Here is a 26,279-nt window from a genome sequence, read left to right on the forward strand (position 1 = left end):
CTTCAACTGTAGCTGTAAGCCACCTCCTAGGTAAAGTTCATTTCTTAAAGTCACTCAAAATCTTCTCTCTGTGAAAAATGGCTCCTAAAATCAAACCATCTGACAGTGCTAATGATGGACATGAAGAGAATCTGGCTTTTCTAAGGCAGAAAATAGATGGTTTATGGAAGATACCTGAATTTAGGTATTCATGAAGGTCTCTAAAAATCTGTCTTGTGAATGTCATAGGTCTGCTATCTCCACACTCTCCAAAAGACTCAATAAAATTCCCAAAGGAGATTAGAGATTCCTGGAGTCCACCCAGACCCACACCTCTTCCTCTGCAACGCACAATCGCACAATATCCTTTTCCAGAAAGCAAAAGGTAAATCCTGCCATAAAGTCATGCCAACTAGAGCTAAGTGGAGAAGGACAGATATGAAATTTGTAAGGCATTAAGATTTTGAGATACAGGAGGTATTTGGACATTCTATCCATGGGTAGAACTTCCAGATAATTTAGAGGGAGCTACACAGCTGAGTAGAAAATGGAGCAGACCCTGGAGATTAGGCATGACTTTGGGGCTTACTCACAGGAGAGTTATGATCCTGGATTGGTCGTGCTGGTCACAAATCTTTTTCATCAAGTTGACAGTTTCCGCTGTTTGGAACTTCTCAGCATTGATGAAGAAGATAGGGCCTCGGGCTGTGGGGTAAAAGTCACGTTCCAGAGGAAACATCCAAGCATCCAAAGCCACAGCACACCTGGAACAAGACCAAACATGTGGGATGGCCATGGGAGAAACCCATGGGAGAAAAATCTTGGGAGAAACCCAAGCAAGAACAGCTAAGGTAGTGAGGGGAGAGTGGAGTTCTCTCTTTAGTGAGGCAAAGGCTTAGAAAGCCAGGAAGGGGAACCAGGGTCCACATCCTTTGGTTAGGATCTTTTTTAGAGATAACTTTTCAGTTAAGTTCAGTTCAGTTGCTCAGTCGTGTCTGACTTTTTGCAACCCCATGGACTGCAGCACGCCAGGCTTCCCTGTCCATCACCAACTCCCGGAGCTTATTCAAACTCATGTCCATTGAGCTGGTGATGCCATCCAACCATCTCATCCTCTGTCGTCCCCTTTTCCTCCCACCTTCAATCTTTCCCAGCATCAGGGTCTTTGCCAATGAGTCAGTTCTTCGCATCAGGTGACCAAAGTATTGGAGTCCTTCAGCATCAGTCCTTCCAATGAATATTCAGGACTGATTTCCTTTAGGATGGATTGGTTGGATCTCCTTGCTGTCCAAGGGACTCTCAAGAATCTTCTCCAACACCACAGCTCAAAAGCATCAACTCTTCGGTGCTCAGCTTTCTTTATAGGCCACCAAAAATTCTTCTAGGTTTTTAAACTCTCTGAAAGCATGGATCTGATCTCCTCCTTCTCTTGGCTCTACTCTCAGGCAGCAGATTTGAGTCACACAGAATGACACTTCATTCATTACTCATTCATTCCACTCATCCGGTACCTACTCGGTGCTTAAGCCTTGTGTTATGGATCCAGAGATAAATGACACAGTTCTGGGAGCTCCGGGAGCAGTGGAGACAGAACACACAAGGCAGCAGAATGTAGCTCAGTGCTCTGATCATACAAGCTGCTAAGTCAGCCCAGAGCATACACGGCAGGTGGTCAGGGAAAGCCTCCCTGGGGCCACAACTCCAAGTCATGGCCACTTTGTCAAGCAGCAATCTCTGTTACCAAGGTCAAAACTAAGGTCTTAAGATTAGCATCCTACCCCCCCAGTGTTCCCCCCAGCTCAATAAAGGATGATTATCTTCCCCTCAAATGATGGGCGCACAAATGGAAAACCTCGATTCCTCTTTCCTTCTTCTCATACATCACTAAGTCTGGAAAATTCTAAAACCGATCCTGACTCCATCACCTCTCTCCATCCCCCCTCCTCCATCCTAACGCAAATCCCTCATCTCTCACCGTGACTCTGAAATCACCTCCCTCTAACCAGACTCCTTGTTTCCAGTCTTGTCCTACAGCCCGCTCTTCACATGTATGCATGCGTGCTAAGTTGCTTCGGTTGTGTCAGACTCTTTGGGACCCCAAGGACTGTAGCCTGCCAGGCTGCTCTGTCCAGGCAAGAATACTGGAGTGGGTTGCCATGCCCTCCTCATGGGATCTTCCCAACCCAGGACTCGAACCTGCATCTCCTGCAACTCCTGCATAACAGGCTCTTTCTTTACTGCTGAACTACCGGAGAAGCCCTCATTCTTCACAGAGTGGTTTTTAAATGTAAATAAGATTTTTCTATACTTAAAATTTTTCAGTAGTTTCCCATCACACTTAGAATAAAGTCTAACTTCCTTATCTGGCCAAAAGGCCCTGTGATCTGGCCGGTTTATCTTCCTAATCACATAGTTCCCCATCCTGCCCTGCTCCCCCATACCCCCCCACCCCTGCCCCCTCTATGCTCCTCCCACACTAACACAGCAAGCTTCTTTCTACCTCAGGGCCTTTAGCTGTTCCCTGTGCCTAGACTGATCTTCTAGATGGTTATGTAGGTTGACTTCTTTTCTTAGTCTCAGCTTTTGTCACTTTCTCAAGGAAGCCTCCAGAAGCCTGTTTCCTTCTCTTCCTTGCACTTGCCTGCAGGGGATCTGATTACTTGTTACTCTGTTTACCTTGCTTTCTTCTTCACCACTGAATCCCCACCTCCCAAAACAGTGCTGGGTACATAATACTTGCATGCATGGCATGTGGAGCTAACTGCAGCATCACTGGGAAACTCACCTAAATTGCGTCTCCTTGGCCAAGGCCAGAATAGCTGTGGCCCCTCCAAACGAATGTCCCATTACAGCCACGCGGCTCACGTCAATGCTGCCCTGAAGGAAGCCAAGTCAGAAAGGTAGGGGTGCTTTTTCAGGGACTCTTCAGGGCAAGAGGAAGAAACAGGGAGACGATGACACAGAAGCACAATACAGAGCCCTCCAAAACCACGTCATTAAGCACCTCTTGCCCACTGGAGAGTAGCCACTCAGGCCATCCCTGGACCGAACAGCCTTCTCTAGGCAGGAATCCTGAAGACCACGTCTTTCACCTTTATTTTTATAATCTTACCATCTGTAATAGCTGGACCAGGTAGAAACTTGAATATCTATAAATAAATGAATAAACTGAAATTATGTGACCAATCAGTGGAAGAGCACATTAAGGATGAGAACTCTCAGGAATTCCCTGACAGTCCAGTGCTCAGGACTTTCACTGCAGGGGCCTGGGTTCAACCCCAGGTCAGGGAACTAAGATCTTGGAAGCCACACAGCGCAGCCAAGAAAAAAAGAATAAGAATTCTCTTCATCTAGATCCTTGCCTTACAACAGGAGGGATGATACATGCACCAAATCAAGGGCAGAATGGGGGCGCTCCTGCTGCCCCTCCACTTTGCTCTGAAGCAAGGACTGCTTGTACTGAAACCACCTCAGGTTCTACTTCCTCTGATATATGTCCTGACTTTTATCCAGCAGTGAGTCTGCTCACTCTAACAAGCTCTGCACGCATCTATTTCTGGTTGTCCCCAGAAGCCTTCAGGACACGGTTATATAAACACCCACTGCAGCTGCCTGCTAAAGGGCTCAGGAAATCTCCTGGATTCACTGTCCAGCCTCTGCCCTGAACCTGTGCCCTCCCCTTTGCTCTCTGCAAAATCTAGCCCACGATTTTCTATCTAAATTCTCCCCTTCATGGGACTTCCTTGGTGATCCAGTGGTTAAGACTTTGCCTTCCAGTGGTTAAGACTTTGCCTTTCAATGCCAGGGGTGCAGAATCCTGGTGGGGAAGCTAAGATTCCTACATCAGTTCAGTTCAGTCGCTCAGTTGTCCTACATGCTTTCAGGTCAAAAAACCAAAACATAAAACAGAAACAACGTTGTAACAAATTCAACAGAGACTTTGAAAGTGGTCCGCATTAAAAAAAAAAATTTTCTCCCCACTTTGCTAAGTTCCTTCAGATGGGTCCAGGCCTCTTCAGCTTTTTTAATGGTAATATATTCACATAACTCTAAAATCAGGAGCATACAGAAGCCTTCCCTCTCCACACAGTTGCCCACTCCCTACCCAGACAGGTGAGTTTCTTGTGTCTTTGCAGAGCTTACTTATCCTATACAGGTACACATGAATATATACTTTCTTGCTTTTACATAAGTGATACTGTACCTTACTTTTTAATATAAGAATATGAGTATATCAAGAGCTTCCTTATCCTTTTTTACAGCCACATTTGATTTCACCATGCTACAGACCACTAGTGATCACCAAAACTGTTCTTCTTCCTGGACACATAGCTAGACTCTATTTCCCAGCAGTTAGATGAGGCCTTGTGATCGGATGTGGCAGTGGTTTTGTGATAGAATGTGAAAGTGATTATCTCCATTTCCCGGCCTGGTTATAAACACTCTTCTGTACCAGCCTCTACACCCTTTCCCATTCCTGGCTTAAAGCACATGGTAAAGGTGGGTTTCACAAGTGGAAAAGAGTAGAGCAATTAGAGGAAGGTAGCCGGTTCCCTGAGTCAGTCCTTGTACAGAAGCACCCATTTTGGACTTCATGTGGGCGAGAAATAAATCTCTTCTTGTGTAAGCCACTGATATTTGGGGCTTACATGTTATAGCAATTGCTTCCAAGTGGCTCAGTGGTAAAGAACCCGCCTGCCAATGCAGGAGCCGTAGGAAACTCGGGTTTGATCTCTGGGACAGGAATATCCCCTGGAGGTGGAAATGTCAACCCACTCCAGTATTCTTGCCTGAAAAAAATCTCATGGACAGAGGAGCCTGGCAGGATACAGTCCATGGGGTCGCAAAGACTTGGACACAACCGAGCGACTGGGCATGGATGTTACAGCAATTAGTATTATCCAAAATAATACAACCATTGTTCCATAATCTATTAGACCAGTTGTGCTCACTTATGGGTGAACATTTATGATACTATCAATCTTCTGTTACAACACACAACACTGGGATGAATAACCTTGTACATACATCATGTCGCAAGTGTGCAAGGATATGTAAAATAAATTCCCAGCATTGGAAATGGCTGGGTCCAACACAATGTGCATCTGTGCTGTTGACAGCTATTGCCAAACTGCCCTGCAAGGGATAAACTTCACTCACACCAGTTACAGAGCAGCGCCTACTTCCCCACAGCTTTGCCAACAGGGTGAGTAATCAATTTTTGGATCTTGCCCAATCTGACAGATGAAAATTTACTTAGCTTTTTTTTTTTTTTTTAAATATTTATTTTATTTACTTGGCTGCACCGGGTCTTAGTTGCAACATGCAAGACGTTCTAGTTGAGGCATGTGACTCTCAGTTGCGACACATGGGATCTAATTTCTGGACCAGGGATCGAACCTGGGCCCCTTGCATTGGGAGCACGGAGTCCCAGCCACTGAATATTAGGGAATCCCTTTCTTACCGTTTTTTTTTTTTTTTTAATTCTCTATTTCTCCAAAAGGCTGCCTCTGGAACTAATCCAGCTACATGTAGCCTGCCATTCCGCAATGCCTGTTTCAGGCCCACAGGCCTGAACTGCAGTGCCTGGGGCCTGCTTCTCCCGTGGGAACTGACAACACACGCTGGTAAAGTTCTCTGGATTTCAGGTTCTGCCTTATTTATTGGCTATCCAGGCTGATGCTTCTTCCTGGAAGATTTTACCAGAGCCTTTAAAAGATGTTGTCTAAAGAGACTCTGGGACACAGATTTTGGAGTCAAAAAGCCCCAGTGTAAAGTTTGACTCTACCACTCACTTAGCTATGTAACCTTGGGCAGATACTTGGCCTTTTGGACCCTTGGTTTCTTTCTATGTAAAGAGGTAACAATGTGTGTTTGTGAAAAGAGCTCTTATCATAGAAAGTATTCATAAAGGACTCACTGTTATTATATATATATATACATATACATACAAACCATTTTATAAATTTACGATTCTCATTCATACAATGGAATGTTACACGGCTATTAAAAAATCACACGACAGGAAAATATTAACTGGCATAAGAAGACATTCATACTGTTTTGCTAAATGAAAAAAAAGGCCACAAACTAGCTTATATTAAATAATAACATTATTGTTTTTTTAAAAGCATTTTTAAAAGACCTAGAAGGACCAACATCAAAAAACTCTGTTTCATTTTCTTTCATGCTTATGTGTGCTTTCTTGGCTCTCTAGAAAGGCTGAGCTACTTTTCAGATTATGGGGAAAAGGATAGGATGCGGGAGGAAAATATACTTTTATAGGCACCAAATTTCATAGCAGGGATAGCTTCTCTCCTCCCAGGGGTTCTTAGGAGTCTCTTAAAAGAAGGAACAAGACTGCAGTAGACAGCACAGAGTGTCTCCAGCTCCACAGGCCTTCCTGTGTGAATGAACCAGCTCTCTCTCATCCGCGTGGCCCCAGCAGACTGTCAGCCCTGGTGCTCAGGTTCCCCTAATGCAGAACTGGGTGTATAACCTAGGCAGGCCAACCAGAATACCCTATCCCTCTGACATAGTGACTGGCTCAGAATGGGCATATAACCCAAGCAGAGCCATGGCCTTTCCAGATCACTGGAAACTAAAAAGTCTCTTTTCCTTTTAAATCTACAGCTCAGTTGAAATGCAGGCTTGGAATGCCAGCAACCACCTTTCTTGCCTGACGGAGAGAGTCTGGTGAGAATGAAGCCCATGTACACAGAATGGAGCTGAGCCAGGAGAAGGGAGACAGTGCCAAGAGCTCTGATGACAATGCTTGAGACCCTGGATCTAGCTACAATGGCCTATAGCCAATCTGCCTTTGGTCTTCCTACTTATTTGAGCCAATAAATTATCTTTTGGTTGAAGCTAGTGAGTTATGTTTCTGTTATTTGTAACCAAGAAAGTCTTGATGAATATGTTCCCAGTCATACCAAATCCTGCCATACCTTCAAGGTCATCAGATCCAACCCGCCAGGCAAGATGTTGAGAACGGTCTGCCCAGCAGTGACCTCTTGTAGGATCTTCAACACCCTCACACACTCGCTTACCCTCTGATGCACCTGCAACAGAGACAGTCCTGGTGGGAGTGGAATGCCACACAACCATCCAGTGGGAATCTCAGTTCCCCGCAGAGCCAAGGAAGAACGCAGGGATGGTGTGCCCAGCCACATCTCAGCAGGCACTGCGGGCCCCACATCCTGAGAAAGCCTCAGCTGCCTCACAGCCACTCACGTCAGCCCCACCTATCAGCACAATGGAGTCAACCCCGCTGTTCAGACTCTACCTACCTACCCATGGCAAACAGAGGTATAACGTGGGTATACTGTGTGGCATATGAAAGCATCTCAAAAACAAAAGGACATAAAAGGGTTCCTATTTTCAACCCTGTACTGGATTCTGCTTGTCCGTTTATAGCATATGTCTATGGCTTTTGTTTGCTAGTACTCATCCACCCTTACTTCCATTAACCTTGACTTCTGAGGATTGCCCCTCACCAAAAATCTAGCAATGCATTTCTGATGGGAACTTCATATTTTGGTACTTCTCCCCAGTCTATGAGTCTCTATCCAGGATCTTTTATATTATATCTTGGGGAAGAAATTGGGGACAACCCCCAAACAACCCTATTCTCTTAGATGGTGAGGGCAGACATGCAACCTCATAAGGTAAGCCGGTTAGTAGATGAGACCAACCAGCAAGGGGACAGAAATGACAGTGGTTCCAGTGGCCCTGTCCTTCCTATAGTCTGCTATGTAAACCAACCAATTCTCCTTTTGTGGAACAAGCTTGAGTTGGGTTTCTGTCACTTGCAATTGTTAAGAGTTTTGATTAAGACCTCATTTCTCAGCTGTGACGAGCTCAGGACCACTCTGAGTGAGATTTCAAAAGAAGTGAGTTCAAAGTCTTCTTAGTGAGTGTCTTATATAGAAGACAGGCTTAGTAAACTCTCCCTCCATATTGGCATAAGCCTACCTGGTAGTTCCGAACATAGAATTCCTTCTCCCCTTCCTCAATTTGACGGTGGGGGATCCATTCCTCCTCCAGGGCCTCATCATCAGGCTGGTTCTTCTCTGGGGTTTGCTTGCAGAAACAGGTGGCCGCAGCTGACCCATCCCTGCAACACATGTGCCCCCAAGGACTTATCTCTCCCCTTTACCAAATCCTCCTTTTCAGCCAAGCCAGTCTAGCTTATCCTCTAGCTAAATGCGAAAAAGATAGGGGGCATACATAGGAGAGTAGAAAAACATGGGGATTTGGGGGACTGACCTGGGTTTGAACCCCAATTCAGCTATGTCACTTTCAGCAATGTTAGTCAATATCTTTGAACCCTGGTGTCCTCATGTTTTAAAACGGATATAATCCCTACCTTGCCTAACACTAGGACTGGAAATAATATATCCATAGGAAACTAGCCTATACCCAACCCCAGGACGGCAGGCTCCTGACCCATGATGGTTCATTGTGACTGTCATCCTCACCTGTGCTCTGGTACAGCAACCACAAAGCCACGAGAAGCCAGCTCCATGCAGAAGGCTGAATACAGTGTCCTAGAGATCCAGGAAGGAACCGAGAGAAGTGATCAGAGAATGGCCTGCCCTTAGCCTCCCATCCAAACATGCTCTGCTAGTAGCCATCACAAAAGATGGAATGGAGGAAGCTTCATCTGCAGCAGCCCTTCTTCAGGAGATTTCCCCAGACAACATACCCCACTCTCACCAAAGCTCCAAGTGTCCTTCTCCAGGGAGCATGTGCAGATTGATCCACCATGTTTTGCAACCCCATACACGGATTCATCTCCCTCATCCCAACCCCAATACAGTTTGGCTACTTCAAACAATTGCTTTTTCATTGTCTACATATTGTGCATGCTGCATACCAAGTCGCTTCAGTTGCATCTGACTCTTTGCAACTCTATGGACCACACCCTGCCAGGCTCCTCTGTCCACAGGGTTCTCCAGGCAAGAATACAGGAGTGCGTTTCCATGCCCTCTGTATATTGTACATGTCCCAAATTAGTTGGTAACCTTCTTGAGGACAGGGACTCTGGCTACTTTTTAACATGCAAATATGCATCTGTGATTTAGCGTGTGGGTTCTTTTGGTCTGTCCTCCAACATTCAAAAAAAAAAATATGGCAGACCCTGCTAATTGCCTACTCCAAACACCTATTTTCCCCTTCCTCCTTAATAACAGAATCTAATTTTCAGCTTTTGAACTGTGGTGTTGGAGAAGACTCTTGAGAGTCCCTTGGACTGCAAGCAGATCCAAATAGTCCATCCTGAAGATCAGTCCTGGGTGTTCACTGGAAAGACTGACGCTGAAGCTGCAACTCCAATACTTTGGCCACCTGATGCGAAGAGCTGACTCATTGGAAAAGACCATGATGCTACGAGGGATTGGGGGCAGGAGGAGAAGGGAACGACAGAGGATGAGATGGCTGGATGGCATCACCGACTTGATGGGCATGAGTTTGAGAAAACTCCGGGAGTTGGTGATGGACAGGGAGGCCTGGCGTGCTGTGATTCATGGGGTCACAAACAGTTGGACACGACTGAGCGACTGAACCAAACTGAACTGAAGTTTCAGCTGAAGACACTCTCATGGATCAAAATGACATTTCCCAGCCTCTCTGTAGCCAGGTTTGTCTACGTGACTAAGTTCTAGTACAGCAACAGGAATATAAAGCTACTCTAAGTGATTTAAAATTTTCTAGTAGATATATTTTTAAATAGTGAAAAGAAACAGAATTTTTTGGATATTTTGATGTTTGTCCTTCCAGTTTTTTTAAAAATGCATTTAAAAAACAATAATGTTATTATGTAATGTAAACTATTTTGTGGCCTTTTTTTCATTTAGCAAAACAGTATGGATGTCTTCTTATGCCAGTTAATATTTTCCTGTCGTGTGATTTTTTAATAGCCATGTAACATTCCATTGTATGAATGAGAATCGTAAATTTATAAAATGGTTTGTATGTATATGTATATATATATATATATATATAATAACAGTGAGTCCTTTATGAATACTTTCTATGATAAGAGCTCTTTTCACAAACACACATTGTTTTCTCTTTACATAGAAAGAAACCAAGGGTCCAATAGGCCAAGTATCTGCCCAAGGTTACATAGCTAAGCGAGTGGTAGAGTCAGACTTTACACTGGGGCTTTTTGACTCCAAAACCTGTGTCCCAGAGTTTCTTTAGACAACATCTTTTAAAGGCTCTGGTAAAATCTTCCAGGAAGAAGCATCAGCCTGGATGGTTAATAACCCAATATAGCTAAAACATTATCACTTCAACATATAATCAAGATTTTTAAATTAACAAAGTATTTTATTGCACTATCTTTTTTTTTTCATATGAAGTCTTTGAAATCCAGTGTGTTCTTTATGCTTACAGCATATCTCACTTTGGACCAGTCATACTTCAAATATTCAAGACACATGTGGCTAGAAGTTACCATAACAGACAGGGCAGCTCTAGTCAATGGTATGTAAGCAGTTGTGTTATATATGGAACTTTCAGGAGAGTTCTCCCTTCCTATAGCATGGACTGTGGATGTAATGGCTAGAGCTAAGCAACCTCTCTAGGTCACGATATATTCTTAGAAGCAGAAGCCACACACAGAGAGTAAAATTATAAAAGAAGTCTGCTTTTTTACTTTATAGAACTACCATATTAGCTCTGTCTAGTTTTACTCTATCTGAGAAAAAAAATAAACTTTATATTATTTAGGTCACTATTGTTCGGAGTTTTTCTATTAAATACAACTTGCCTATACCCTAACTGATTCAGGAAGGCCAGTTATTTAAATTTCTTTTCACCTTCTTTCACTTCTCCTGGGGAGGCAATGAACAGGATTTAAGAGCTAGAGATTTCTGATCCCTCCCCAGTTCAGACTATAGCCTTGAGCAAGTCCACCTTTCAGAGTTGGTTTGCTCATCTGTAAAATATTCTTCCACCCACCTACCTCACAAGACTATGTGGGAACCAAAGAAGACAGAGGCACATTACAAATGGTTAGGTAATATTTAAAAATACACACACCTCCCTGGGATGGAAAGTCACAAGTCTGTGACCCATGAGAAGGATTTCAGATCCTGAATTAACCATAGATACAATGAGAGGAAACCATGACCCTTTACCTCCCTGCCTTTTTTTCCTTGGAATTTCACTACAGTTAATGAAGAGTATTTATAATTGATTCACCCAAGTCTATATAGATGTGAAATCTCAAGACAAAGTCTTAGTTTAGACCAAAAAGACTAAAGTCATGCACTCACCTGTTCTCTCGAGAAAATACCTGTGAGCTTAGGAAAGAGTATTTCTTAGCTTCTTTTCTCCACTAGACTACAATCTGAAGGCAGGGGCTCTGTCTTATTCACTACTGAACACCCAGACACAGCATAGGCCCTCACACACTGCAGGTACTAAATTTATTGAATAAGAAAGCAACTTTGAAAACCATCTTGTTGTCCTTCTAGCCTCATCTCTACATCTGCTCTCCACTTCCTGCCATAGACTATAATTATGTGCATCTAGATGCAGTCTCCTGTGGATTAAATTTCTTGATTTGTTTTATTTCTATATGTCCCACCTTTTTTTCATGCCAAGAAACTGGCACAGAGCAGATGCTCAACAGAAATCTGCTGAATGTATGGAACCTAGCAAAACAAATATTTATTGGGAAAATACTGTTTTCCAGGTACTGCCCTAGACATCAGGAAAGAGAGAAGACAGACATGGTCTCTGCCTTCATGGAGCTTACAATCTAGTAAAAAAGACATATTTTAAAGAATAATCACATAAACAATTAATTCATTACAATTATGTTAAGTACTGAGAAGTACAGATGGTCTTATGAAAGCATGTCAGGATGGGTGTCCCTAAGAAGGTGACACCCAAACTAAGAACCTGAAGGTAATTTGGAATTAGCCAGGCAAAAGACTAAAGGTGGGGAGAAGAAGAGAGGAACAGAACAGGAAATATTCCAAGCAAAGGGAACAGCCACAGAGCACAGCACAGATGACAACCCTAAGGCAGACATTTGCAGCATCATGGATGGACTGAGTGAAGTAGTGAAAGGTTGTTGATGAGCCATGAAAGATGCCGGGATTCTTGGCTTCTGGAGGAGAAGAATTCAATCCAGGACCAGTGATGAGGCTTGATCACTCAAAGTTTTTGTGTAGTAAAGGTTTATTAAAGTAGAAAAGAGACAGAGAAAGCTTCTGATGTAGACCTCAGAAGGGGGCAGAAAGAGTCTTTAGCCTGCTAGTCTTTAGCCAAATGTTATACAGTTACTAGCAGTCTGCTAATTAGAGAAAGAAAATGTCTCAAAACTCAGAGAATTAATTGTTTATGTGGTTATTCTTTAAAATATGTCTTTTTTTACTAGATTGTAAGCTCCATGAAGGCATTCACCTACAACATGCATTTTGAGATAACATATAGGCACAAGGTGAGTTGTTGGGGCCTAAAATGATTGACAGGAATCTTGAAGAAAGGCAGGTTTCCAAGCAATACAGCCTCATTAACATAGCTTAAGAGAACATTTGCATGAGTAAAATAAACCGGTTCTGAGTTTAGGCGGCACCAACTAGAAGACAGAGTCTAGAGTAAATACATGGTTCATTAACATAAGACAAACATTTCCATAAGAAAAAAGCACTGGTTAGTTCAAGGTTTGAGAAAAGATAAGTTCTGTGAGAGCTGGACTATAAAGAAAGCTGAGCGCTGAAGAACTGATGCTTTTGAACTGCGGTGTTGGAGAAGACTCTTGAGAGTCCCTTGGACTGCAAGGACATCCAACCAGTCCATCCTAAAGGAGATGAGTCCTGAATATTCACTGGAAGGACTGATGCTGAAGCTGAAACTCCAATACTTTGGTCACCTGATGCGAAGAACTGACTCATTTGGAAAGACCCTGATGCTGGGAAAGATTGAGGGCAGGAGGAGAAGGGGACGACAGAGGAGGAGATGGTTGGATGGCATCACTGACTCAGTGAACATGAGTTTGAGTAAGCTCCAAGAGTTGGCGATGGACAGGGAGGCCTGGCGTGCTGCAGTCCATGGGGTCAGAGGGAATTGGACGCGACTGAGCGACTGAACTGAACTGAAGTTCTGGTGGAACCAGGTGCCCTCATGACAACACAGAAATTTAAAAGATACCGCTTTTTAAACTTGTATAGAGAAGGGGAAGAAGTCTAACACTTGTAGTTTGCTTCCTCCTGCCGCTTAAGAGAGAGATAAAAAATGTCTGACACTTGCCACCTATTTCCTCCATTTGGAGATCCCCTGGCCTTCCTGCCTGTTACCCTCTCAGTACGACAAAGAAATACTGTTAATTATATGTGGAATCTTAAAACAAAAAAAAGATACAAATGAACTTATTTACAAAACAGACTCACAGATTTAAAAAACAAAGTTTTGGTTACCAGGGGGAAAGGGATAGTTAGGGAGTTTGGGATTGACATGTACACACTGCTATATCTAAAATGGGTAAGCAACAAGAGCCTACTGTATAGCACAGGGAAATCTGCTCAATGTTATATAACAACCTAAGAAAAGAAATTTGAAAAAGAATAGATACATGTATATGTATAACTGAATTGCTTTGCTGTACACCTCAAACTAATGCTATACTGTTCATCAACTGTACTCTAATCTAAAAAATAGAATTTTTATAATTAATTAAAAATTTATAATTTATTTTATTTTATAGTATTTATTTTATTAAATATTTTATAATATTTATTTTATTAAATAAAATTTTATAATCTAATTTAAAAATTAGAGCATGTCTCAAAGACAAAAAAATAAAATAAAAATTCCAGTATCTTCAAACAAAGAAAAAAACTCAAAAACTCTGAGGCAGAAACTAACATAGTACCTTTAGGGCTGTTTGTCTGGAAAGTTGGAGGTGGGCAAGTTGTAAGGAATGAGGCCAGAAACTTCGCCCTGTACCTGCCTTCAGATAAGATCATGACAAGAGCTGAATTAAGTTCAAAGGGCTACTAAATATAAAAAGGAATGCATCTGAGTTGGTTCTAATGAGGTGGACGAATCTAGAGCCTATTATACAAAGTGAAGTAAGTCAGAAAGAGAAAGACAAATATCGTATACTAACATATATATATATATGGAATACACCTAGGTGCAGAAATAAGAATTCATGGAGAGAATTCTGAATGGATACTGACTTGGAAGGGTGGTACTGATGAACCTATCAACAGGGCAGCGATGGAGATGCAGACACAGAGAACAGAATTTTGGACACAGTTGGGGAGGGAGGTGGGATGATTTGAGAAAGTAGCACTGAAACATATACATGACCATAAGCAAAATAGATAGCCATTGGGAATTTGCTGAATGACACAGGAACCCAAAGCTCATGCTCTGCGACAACCTAGAGGGGTGGGATAGGGAGGGAGGTGGGAGGCAGGCTTAAGAGGGAGGGGACATTTGTATACCTATGGTTGATTCACGTTGATGTATGGCAAAAGCCAACAAAATACTGTAAAGCAACTATCCTCCAATTAAAAATAAATAACTTTTTAAATAAATAAAAAGAACTTACTGATGTTCCTCAGAACAGGAATAAGCCAAAGCAAAAAATAATAATAATAAAATAAAATAGAGTGCTCGCTTTGGCAGCACATATACTAAAAATTGGAACAATACAGAGATTAGCATGGCCCCTGCGCAAGGATGACACGCAAATTCGTGAAGCGTTCCATATTTTTTAAGAGCACCATGGGCAAGACCCAGCATCTGTACTAAGGCACAGCTTAATAAACCATACTAAACCATCAAAAAATAAATTAATTAATTAAATTAAATAGAGCTCCCTGGCTACAGTGTAGACAATCGTTCCAGTGGAGGTGGGCTGTGTTAAGGCAAAAATAGATGACGTTGTGTAACACTCTTGGACATAAACTAGACTTAATATGTTGATGAATGAACATACAGTGAGAATATTCACAACCTTAAACAAGAACCACATGCACAGTAGTTAATACATAACTACATAGCACACCAAGGGGCAGAAACAAGAATTCATGGGGAGAATTCTGAATGGATACTGACTTGTAAGGGCTTCCTGTTATCTCAGTTGGTAAAGAATCCGCCTGCAATGCAGGAGACCCTGGTTCAATTCCCGAGTCAGAAAGGAGACCCTGGTTCAATTCCCGAGTCAGAAAGATCCGCTGGAGAAGGGATAGGCTACCTACACCAGTATTCTTGGGCTTCCCTTATAGCTCAGCTGGTAAAGAATTTGCCCAAAATGCGAGAGACCTGGGTTCGTGCAGGGAGCCGGCCTGAACGTACAGGCCCCTTACGGCCCTAAGAGAGAACAAAGGGTCTCTCTTTGTCCTGCCACCCCTTCTTGTTAAAGTATAGACTGGCATTTATCTCCTTCAGGGAAAAAACACCCCGGTGACCTTTTGCCTGTTTTTCTGGTGCTGATAAACTCATCATGCCTGAACCTGTTTTCCATCTAGATGATGTTCTATTGATGAAGCCTGTTTTCTATCTAATGTTCTATTGATCTTAATCATGTTGGGCGCTAGGGTAATTAATGCTTTACTGATCTTGAGTATGGGAATTTAAAACATCTGTAGCTCTGTACGTATGCAAACCCTCGATCTATTCTTAGTAACTCCTGTTAGCGTATATATAGGCGTGGTTTTCTTCAATAAAGTCGGCGGAGTCAGACGCAAGTGGACTCTGTCCCTCTCAACCCCATCTTTCTCTTTCTGAGTCTTATTTTTCCTAGGTACTCTGGTAATTGCGTTCTCGACCAGTTCGTTTGCTGGCAGGCTCCGGAAGGAGCCTGGGTTGGGAAGATCCCCTGGAGAAGGGAAAGGCTATCCACTCCAGTATTCTGGCCTGGAGAATTCCACAGACTGTATAGTCCATAGGGTCGCAAAAAGTTGGGACACGACTGAGTGACTTTCACTTTCACGGTTTCACTGTCTTGTAAACTTAGGCCAGCGTTCCCTGAAGTATGATGAAGGGGATCTTACAGTTCATCACCCCACAATCCTCCATGCAGAGAGATGGAGAGGAGTACGGCATAAGGGTGCACCTACTCGGTGCCGGTCCGGGTCCTCACTTGGTGCCTCCTCTGAGTCTGTTTGACAGATGAGTTAGTCTAGGCTCAGAGACTCCTGCCATGGCCCTGAGATCACACAGCACAGTGGTATGGCTGAGATCAACAGCTGAGGCTGCAAGCTCCACGGGAGCAGGGAGCGAGTCTGTCTTCATCACTGCTGTCCCCGATGCATGTTGAATAACTGACTCTCTGAACATAAAGCTCAAGCTCCTTTAAGCACTTCTGGGCTGTTATAGGAGAAGAAGGCTAAAACAAGTATTTATATAAATGCTAAAACAAGAGAAGGGAAAGATATGAAGGTTGCTGAAAGTCTCCACCAGGTAAAAGGGACTTGGGGAAGACCTTCTAAAAAAGGTGGACCCAGTGCTTTGGGATGAAGCAGATGATAGATAAGACAGCTGACAGATGGAAATATGGGTATCTCTGCCTTTTGAGAACATGCTGACAGTCAGAAGCTGCAACCAGGCGAGGAATGTGACAAGGTCTGGGGGAGAGCAACTCTTACCTGAAGGCTCCCATGCCATGAGAGAAGATGATCAAGGGATATCCAGAGTCCTTTGTCTTAAAGGGGCCATTCCAGCTAACAGGCAGGCGACAAGATCCTAATAGAGACATGGGATATAGAATCTCTGGCTGCCACCAAACTGTAATCCCAAGGGCAGCCTGGGCAGAAGCATGGTGGGGACCCAATGGCCCTCCTCTCAAGAGACCCAGCTTTCACCCGAGCAGCCCAGGACAATCAGTTATTTATTCTTTTCCTTTTTCTCTCCTCGGGAGCATGAACACAACAGAAAATGGGAAAAGAAATCCAAGTGGGAAGTACTGAACAACTTACGGGGTAAATCCCTGAGATGCTAAGGCAGTGGGCAAAGTTCCTAATGGAGAGGTCTTTGGGGGAAGTAGATGACTCAGTGTGATCTCACCCCGAAGAGGGAGGAGCTAGAGGGCTAACTGCAGGAGACGGTATGCTCCTTGGTGGTCAAGAGTGTTTCTTTAATCTACATTATAGCTGACACAGAGGGAAATAATGCATTCTGGATAAATGAGTAATAGCTGCCACCTATGGAACACATTCTACATCCCAAGCACAGCACGAGAGTGCATCTTTCATATACGTCCGACATTACACTCCTGCAAAGGTAGATATTCAGACACATTAAGTAACTGGCCCAAGCCCCACGCTAGTAAAGGATAAGGACTGGATTAGAATCCAGGGCAGTCTAACCCTATAACTAAGGCTCTTATGTTTGTAATTTTCTCCACTCTCCATACCACACTGACTAACGGATGCCCCACTACAAAAGGGCTGGACAACACAAACTATAAGGTACTGTGTCTGCCTGGGGATCTCCAAGGGACATAATCAAGCAGCTGGGAGAGCACCCAGGGGTGAGGCCAGCTCTTACCCACAGCCAGGTTGAACAGCAACCCCCCCCAGCGCTTATTAAATTTCAGGTATTCGGCCAGGCCAGCGCAGTACTCATAGCGGGGAATCCACAGGGGCTGCTCCGAGGTCTTCTCTGCCTCTTGGCAGGGGTAGAACAGTCGAAAGAAGCTGCCCTGTAAGAAAAATAAAGACAGCAGCTGCTCAGAGCAAGAAGCCAAAGCATGGTTACGTTTCCCAACGGACCTGATCAGCAATTGTTTGGGGGTACCAGTCAAGTACTAAAATAGGGAAACTAAATAAAAAATTAAAAAAAAAAAAAAAAAAACTGGGAAACTTTACCTTCAATTCACATATCTGAATTTTGCACTCAGAAAATCCAGAAAGAAGCAATTTTATGTTCAGCATTCATGTAAGGCTTATGTTATTTCAAATAGCCAACTGTATTTTGAATTACATCGGAGGGGTACTAAAATATTTCCAGTGCTTGGGCTATCAAAAGATTTCAATTTGGCCAGAAGCCCAGGCCTGGAGGAGCCCCAGAAGTGAAGGAGTAGCTCTTGTGTTGAATGGGGTGACATTGGCGGCACCCAGGGCAACCCTGGAGCCTGGCCCCTGGGAAGCAGCAGCAGCACATTCATTCTACATGGGAGTAAATGCCTCTCACAAGGGAGAGGGAGAGTTCAAGGGCCAGCCGAGAATGACCTAGGAACTGAAGGAGGGAAAGTCCCAGACTAAAGTAAGAGGGGGGAACAGATGAGAGCAGAAGAGAAGAAAAAGGAGACTGTCTTCCTATGTGGGGCCAGGGAGTCAAAGGTCAATGGGTACACAGCCCACTGCTCCTCCTCTCATACACTCAGATTAGGGCGAGATCCAAAACCTTTCTAGGATCAGGCACCTGCTCTCATGACATTAGAGAGCTACGTTTGAAGTTAGAGGCCCCAGTTCCTCCAAGTTGGGAAAAAGAACCCATCATCTCTTGTCTATGGAGATGTTTTTAATTGAAAAGAGGATAAAAGTTCAGGGGAAAGAGACCTGGGCACTCGATGATCAAATCCAGACCAGCTCTAACTCAGGTTTCCCCTAGCTGGAATTACATCATCAGACTTGCTTGCAGACGCAGCGTGGACGTGCTGGAGACACTTACCTGGAGGCTCTGACCCTCCATCACATCCCCACAGCCTACGAGGTGGGGTCCCGTGACAGGTGGAAAGCTCACGGACTGGTTGACCCCCATCTCATCACCAGTTGAACGGAACAATGACTTGGGCAGTGGCTGAACTTGATGGCTGGAGGGTGGAACACAGAACAGCCTCTTGCTGGTTTCCTCAGCTTCCTGTTGCTTATTCATGTCATCAGCCACCCCTCTCTACCCCTCCTATCACTCCTCCTCCCTGCCAGTGACTCAGCCGATCTTTCACATCATCCACCTTGCTACACTGCCTTCACTAAGGTTTGCTGTGCTATGCTTAGTCACTCAGTCGTGTCTGACCCTTTGCAACCCCATGGACTGTAGCTAGGCTCCTCTGTCCATGGGGATTCTCCAGGCAAGAATACTGGAGTGGGATCTTCCTGGGGATCTTCCCAACCCAGGGATCAAACCCAAGTCTAGGGGGCTGCTTTTTCTGTTGCTATTGGTGGAGAGTTGAGAAGATCATGGAAAGGAAGCCTCCATACCCCTCAAAACCCACTAACAGGTGTTCATTTAGCACTATGTGCCCAGCACAGCAGCAACTGCGGCAGAAAACATAACAAGAGCTTGTCCTCAGGAGGCTAAGAATAACAAAAACAACCACTAACATCTATTATTTACTATGTGTCAGCACTGACCTAAGATTTTTACATACTCTGTGTCATTTCATCCTCTCAACAACCATCTGAGGAAGGTACTATTTAGACCCTATTTTACAACCAAGAAAACTAGGGCATGAAGAGGTTGAATAACTTTCCCAAGTCACACTGCTTCTAGGTGGCAAACTCAGGTCTGTCCAATCTAGACCTGAGCTCTTAACCCACACTGATCCTGCTAGTGGGGAGACTCAGTGACATACGTACAAAATCACTGAGCTAAACTATAAACTATAAGAGGCACTTATCTGGGTCTTAAATATGAGGAAGATTTTAGAGGCAGGGGAGAGGGAAGCATTTTTATAAAGGACATAATGTAAGAGCAGAAAGGGCCAGAAATAGGTTAGAGTACAATGTGGGCAGGAGATCAAACAGGAGCCTTCCACATGGCAGGCGTGCATGCTCTGACTAGAAAGCATTCCTATAACTTGGTTGCTTCTTGTTTTTTTTAAAACAAGGATGTCTTTTTATTTTTTTCGACCATGCCGGGTCTTAGCTGCAGCATGTGAGATCTAGCGCCCCTGACCAGGCTCCTGCATTGGGAGCATGGAGTCTTAACCACTGGACCACCAGGGAAGTTGAGGTTACTTTCTAAAACGGGACTAACGCCACTGCTCTCCCGCCCTCTTCAATTACATCACCACCAGCAGCAGTAGCAGCAGCAGCACGCTTACTCTGTGCCAGGAACTACAGCAAGGGCTTCACATACATGCATTATTTAATGAAATCCTTATAATAATCCCCTGGGATATGAATTGTTAGCTCATGAGGATGCTGATGCTTAATAAAGTGAGGCAATTTAGCCAAGAACAGGGAACAGAGCCAGAATTTGATCATGGGCAGTGTGGCTGTGACAGTAGAGACTGTGGTCCAACTTCCTAACATTCATCCTATCCTTCCCTCCTACGAAGATCCCTGGTGATCTGGGTGGGGTAGACACCTCCCTAACCTCTAGAGTTGGACCAATCAGCCCTACATCCCCATCAGTATCTGGATGAAGAGTGGGCTCATGACACATTGGGCCAGCCAGGGCAAAGCCCAGGACTTTGGTTTGATGGTCGAGTTGGACAAGTTCTTTCTTGTTTTAAACTAGCATGATGTGCGGATGTGAAGCCTTGAACTGTTGCAGCCACTTTGTTACCTTGTGGATGAAGGTACCCGTGGAGGATGCAGAGCTGGGAGAATCATAGAGAAATGGACTTATTTGTGAAGACATTAAGAATCTCCGGATTAGACCAGAGATCAAATTGCCAATATCCACTGGATCATTGAAAAAGCAAGAGAGTTCCAGAAAAACATCTATTTCTGCTTTATTGACTATGCCAAAGCCTTTGACTGTGTGGATCACAATAAACTGTGGAAAATTCTGAAGGAGATGGGAATACCAGACCACCCGACCTGCCTCTTGAGAAACCTGTATGCAGGTCAGGAAGCAACAGTTAGAACTGGACATGGAAAAACAGACTGTTTCCAAACAGGAAAATGAGTACGTCAAGGCTGTATATTGTCACCCTGCTCATTTAACTGTTATGCAGAGTACATCATGAGAAACGCTGGGCTGGAAGACGCACAAGCTGGAATCAAGACTGCCAGGAGAAATATCAATAACCTTAGATATGCAGATGACACCACCCTTATGGCAGAAAGTGAAGAGGAACTAAAAAGCCTCTTGATGAAAGTGAAAGAGGAGAGTGAAAAAGTTGACTTAAAGCTCACATTCAGAAAACTAAGATCATGGCATCTGCTTCCATCACCTCAAGGGAAATAGATGGGGAGGCAGTGGAAATTGTGTCAGACTTTATTTTGGGGGGCTCCAAAATCACTGCAGATGGTGACTGCAGCCATGAAATTAAAAGACGCTTACTCCTTGGAAGGAAAGTTATGACCAACCTAGATAGCATATTAAAAAGCAGAGACATTACTTTGTCAACAAAGGTCCATCTGGTCAAGACTATGGCTTTTCCAATGGTCATGTATGGATGTGAGAGTTGGACTGTGAAGAAAGCTGAGCACTGAAAAATTGATGCTTTTGAACTGTGGTGTTGGAGAAGACTCTTGAGAGTCCCTTGGACTTCAAGGAGATCCAACAAGTCCATCCTGAAGGAGATAAGTCCTGGGTGTTCATTGGAAGGACTGATGCTGAAGCTGAAACTCCAATACTTTGGCCACCTCATGCGAAGAGTTGACTCATTGGAAAAGACCCTGATGCTGGGAGGGATTGGGGGCAGGAGGAGAAGGGGGTGACAGAGGATGAGATGGCTGGATGGCATCACTGACTCGATGGGCATGAGTTTGAGTAAACTCCGGGAGTTGGTGATGGACAGGGAGGCCTGGCGTGCTGCGATTCATGGGGTCACAAAGAGTTGGACACGACTGAGCGACTGAACTGAAAGGAAACCTGGCCCACTCCTAAACCATCTGGTTACAAGAGCCAATAAATCCCTTTTTATTGTTTAAACCAACGGGGTTTAGATTTCTACTGCTTGAACCAAAAGCATCTAAAGTGACCCACTGAGTCCTGGCCACATTTTCAGTCATTGCGTTATTCTGCTTTCTTTAAGACACTCTGGGATGGATTAGGTAGTTCAAGTCAAAACATGCCTGGGCAAGAAGAGACCTTAGCGGTCACTTCTTCCATCCCCTGCACCACCACCTCGACTCAGCTCAGTATAGAAATGTGCTTCACTGATGAAGAGATCAAGGTCCTAAGAGGTTAAGTGAAATGCTCAAGGTCACCAGAATTATTATTACACATAGATCTCCTCATTTCCAACTTCCAGTTGTCTGGCCTAATGGAAAACTCCAGACAAGCAATAATCTTAATGCCATTCTACTTAACTTTGGAAGACAATAAGTGGTATTCTTTCTACTACAGACTTGCTTCATCTCATTTCTCTGAAGCAAATTTAAAAACTGAATTCTTTTTAAAAAGAAGCTAAGCTCCTGATGTAGTCAGTGGACTATTTAGCCAAAGGGAAGTTGAACGTGTGCTGTTTAGTCGCAGACCCTGACCTTTTCCACTTGAGGGCAAATGCACAGAGGACCCACAGTGGGAGGGGAGGAGGCATAGGACAGGTCACCCACAAGACAATGAAGCAGCTGACAGGTCACCCACAAGACAATGAAGCAACTGAAGTTTCGTTAATATTTGCTGATTGAATGAAAAGGAGAAACAATAGGATTTGGGCAACTATGTGGATTTGGGGAGTTAGGCAAGGAGGGACAGCCAAAGATGAGTCAGGTTTCAGGACTGGGTGACCAGAATGATAATAGCTTATAGGAAGAGATGCTAGTCTTAATCCAAAAACAGAACACTGCATGAGACAGGAATCAGGACAAGGGCACTTGAAAATGCCTATAACAGAAGGGGAGCAGAATTCTCTGGTAATCCTGGAAAGTTTCTGGGAAGGCCATCAACTAAATTGAATTTGGAAATAAATAAAAATTAAAGAAGCTAACTGGACACAGTAAGGATAACATGAAAATGGTGCCTGGCTCATATTGACTGATGCTCAAGTAGAACGGGGAGATGGGAAAATCCAATCTAACCTGCAAATTTTTGCCTAAGAAACATCCACACAGAGCATCCAGGGTCATATCTAATAAATGTCAAGGAATTCTCCAAGGAAATCAGTCCATGTGTCTCTACCTATTTTGCCTCACCTTATCTAAACAATTTGGGGTGATGGCTACCTAAAAGCCTCTCTACCCATCCAAACCTGCCCCGCCCATCAAAGCCTAGTGAAATCTCTGGTACTCTGTGAAGTTTCCCAAGTACTTCCAACCTTCCCTCCTCTCAACTCGAGTATGTCTGCATCACTCACTTGATAACCAACCACAGGCTGCCTCAGGACAGCTCTTTAATTAGTTCCTACTCTAGCAGTGGAAACAGTGACCCATTTTATTTTCTTGGGCTCCAAAACCACTTCAGATGGTGACTGCAGTCAGGGAATTAAAAGACACTTGCTCCTCAGAAGAAAGCTATGACAAACCTAGATAGCGTAATAAAAAGCAGAGGCATCACTTTGCCAACAAAGGTCCATACAGTCAAAGCTATGGGTTTTCTGGTAGTCAGGTACAGATGTGAGAGTTGGACCATAAAAAAAAGGCTGAGCACCAAAGAATTGATGCTTTCAAATTGTGGTGTTGGAGAAGACTCTTGAGAGTCCCTTGGACTGCAAGGAGATCAAACTAGTCAATCCTAAAGGAAATCCACCCTGAATATCTATTGGAAGGACTGATGCTGAAGCTCCAATACTTTGGCCACTTAATGTGAAAAGCTGATTCATTGGAAAAGACTCTGATGTTGGGAAAGATTTGAGGGCAGGAGGAGAAGGGGGTGACAGAGGATGAGATGGTTGGATGGCATCACCAACTCAATGGACGTGAGTTTGTGCAAACTCCAGGAAATAGTGAAGGACAGGGAAGACTGGCATGCTTCAGTCCATGGGGTTGGAAAGAGTCAGACACGACTTAGCGACTGAACAACAACTAGCAGTTTTTAATCAGCGACTTGCCTCCAAGAAGTGGTCCAAGTAGAATCTAGATCAGAGGGTCCTGAATCTATTATCACAATCACCTGGAAAACTTTTCAAAAACAAAGCTTTTAGGGCCCCCACTGCCAGAGGTCAATTCGTTTATAAAGCTTCCCAAGCTTTCTGATCTGCAAGGTTCGAGAAACTCTGGTCCAGATGGTACGCAGGACTTTTCTTTTTTTGAGACGTGTGCAAACAATAAACATTTACTGAGTGGATACAGTATTCCAGTCCACCATTTTCATATTAATGAAAAGATAATGATTATGATATCACTTGGTTTAATCCCCATGGCCCCCTAGAAGCATGTTCCTGGCAGTTTCTGGCTTAATGTAGTGATTTGCACAGAACTGGTCTCAGTAATTAATTGATCCAATGCATGCTATTTAATTTTTTACACACTTATGCCTTATTTCTTCAGATACGCTACAGAGGTAGAATGTGTTTTATATTTCTTTGGAGGATAAACCATCTATCTTCATGCTTTCCCCACACAGAGGAACCCCATAAATGCTTCCTTTATTTGGCTTTGATTTAAACCCTTTCAATTCTTTAATCTCTGTCTTTTTGATCTAAAAATTAGACTATATGGTATAGTGGGAAAAGAAAGGCTTTGGTGACAGTCTGAATTCCACCTCCAACATTTAATTGGCTGTTTAACCTTGAGCAAGTTCCTTCAATTCTAAGCCTCTGATAATTTTTCCACATGATAGAAATAACAGTCACTCATGAAGTTGCTGATGAGGATTAAATGAAAGTATGTCAAACACTTAACATATAGAAGGCATAATAACCATAACTAGCTATATGACCTCTTAGCCTAAGTTCCTAGAGAGTAAAATGAAGACACTTCATAAATGAAATTTAGTAACAAAAGTGATATTGCCTAGGGTCTGGTACATTTTAAGTGCTCATAAAATGTTAGGAATTAATTAACAATGTTATATCTCTCTTTCATTATGCCCAGCCAAGCTTTTTTTTGGGGGGGTGGGGGGTGGGGGTGGTATTTGTAGTTTTCTGGATTAAATCCTTTGACAAAATGGTTTCTTTTCTTCCAGTCTTATCAGGTCTGAGACACCTATTCCAAAATCAGTCCCAGGTCTCCTGCATTGCAGGCAGATTCTTTATCGTCTGAGCCACCAGGGAAGCCCTTAAACAGGCCCAGAAGAGCCCAAAGGGAACAGAGAGGGTTTACATTGCAGCTGTCCATCTCCTGCTGGGGCCCCAATTCCAGTGAGCAGGGACCACCCTTCTGCCAGCTGTGTGGACTTATCATCCCTGGCTATTTCAGGACACAGTCCAAGATAAGCACTTCTCTGGGGCTTCCTTTCAGACAAAGCTCTCATTAGCCTGTGGTCTCTGGGGAAGTGAGGAAATATCATCCTGTTCTTAGAGAAAGCAGACACCAGGCACTCAAGGGGCAGGTCTGAGCAACAAAGGGGCAGAACTATAAAAGGAGCCAAGATGAGAGTATTTCAGAGCATTAATAATTACAGCAAAAATAATCTCTCTCGCTTGTGGAGGCTTTACAGTTTACAAAGAACTTTCACACGTATTAGCTTATTGGCTCCAGAATATAGCCTCAAGCTAAGACTGAGAGCAACTGTCATCTCCACTTCGTAGATGAAGAGAGTGAGTCCCAGAGAGGGGGTATGATCTGCCCAAGGTCATGCAGCAAAGGAGTTGCAGAGCTGCAATAATAAAACCCAGTTCTGCTGAATTCCAGTTCTGAGCAACTCCGTGGATTGGGAAGAAGGAATGGTGACCCTTGTTCCATTAGCATGAAAACCAAGAAAGTGAGGGTAAGAGTGAAGCACATAGAAGGTGCGGAGCACAAAGAAGCCCAAGTTTCAGAAAGGGGATGCTGAGAGCTCACGGTGGGGCTCCAAGGGCACCAGGAGTGACAATGCAAGATGAGAGTGGGAGAATAAAGGTGCGGGTGGATATTGGCGGTGTCTCAACAGGAAACAGAAAAGGTGAAAGACTAATTGGGAGCTCCTGGGATTGAGACGAGGAGCCCCCAAACCGGGCTGGAATGTGGCAAAATCCGCAGACACCTCAGTTCAGAATAGATGTTTTCTCCAAACTTACCCAGTCACGTTGATCCCTCAGAAGCAGCCCAGACGGTCAACTCGACGGAAACGAGAAACTGCCCAGGAGCCGGTGGCCCCTTGGTAATTGTAGTTTCCAGAACTCGACATTGGCGCTTACAAGCATGTCCCACCTCTGTCCAGAACTATAACTTCCGAGGTGCACCGCGAAGATTGCCCATAAGATCCCAGGACTACAATTCCCAGAGTTCTACACGGCCCCCTCCTCGTTCTGTGAACCCGTCCGAAGTTCGGAATGAAGCACTATTCCTCCCCCTGGTGGTCGAGGAGCCGCCACCAGGATGACAAAGCCGGAGCGGAGGATTACT

General features: G+C 43.9%; 1 protein-coding gene and 1 non-coding gene across 3 annotated transcripts in view; one reads left to right on the forward strand and one right to left on the reverse strand.

Annotated features, from left to right (window-relative positions):
* PAFAH2 (platelet activating factor acetylhydrolase 2) overlaps positions 1-26,010 on the reverse strand; it is a 37,231-nt gene extending 11,221 nt beyond the window's left edge. The window contains exons 1-9 of one of the 2 annotated variants that reach the window (XM_065930102.1): positions 25,952-26,010; positions 18,625-18,766; positions 17,500-17,653; positions 16,599-16,695; positions 8,460-8,528; positions 7,954-8,095; positions 6,927-7,040; positions 2,765-2,856; positions 573-743 (exon numbers count right to left, since the gene is read on the reverse strand). In XM_065930102.1, coding sequence (XP_065786174.1) covers positions 573-743; positions 2,765-2,856; positions 6,927-7,040; positions 7,954-8,095; positions 8,460-8,528; positions 16,599-16,695; positions 17,500-17,653; positions 18,625-18,714 — 929 coding nt within the window. In that variant the 5' untranslated portion in view covers positions 18,715-18,766; positions 25,952-26,010. The remainder of the gene's footprint in view (positions 1-572; positions 744-2,764; positions 2,857-6,926; positions 7,041-7,953; positions 8,096-8,459; positions 8,529-16,598; positions 16,696-17,499; positions 17,654-18,624; positions 18,767-25,951) is intronic. The other variant, XM_065930103.1, reaches the window with a different exon arrangement.
* Positions 14,619-14,723, forward strand: LOC136165680 (U6 spliceosomal RNA). The gene has a single exon (XR_010662683.1). It is a non-coding gene; the product is annotated as a U6 spliceosomal RNA (small nuclear RNA).
* Positions 26,011-26,279: the final 269 nt, after the last annotated feature.

The sequence above is a fragment of the Muntiacus reevesi genome, chromosome 3, assembly GCF_963930625.1.
Source record: "Muntiacus reevesi chromosome 3, mMunRee1.1, whole genome shotgun sequence".
Lineage (NCBI taxonomy): Eukaryota > Metazoa > Chordata > Mammalia > Artiodactyla > Cervidae > Muntiacus > Muntiacus reevesi.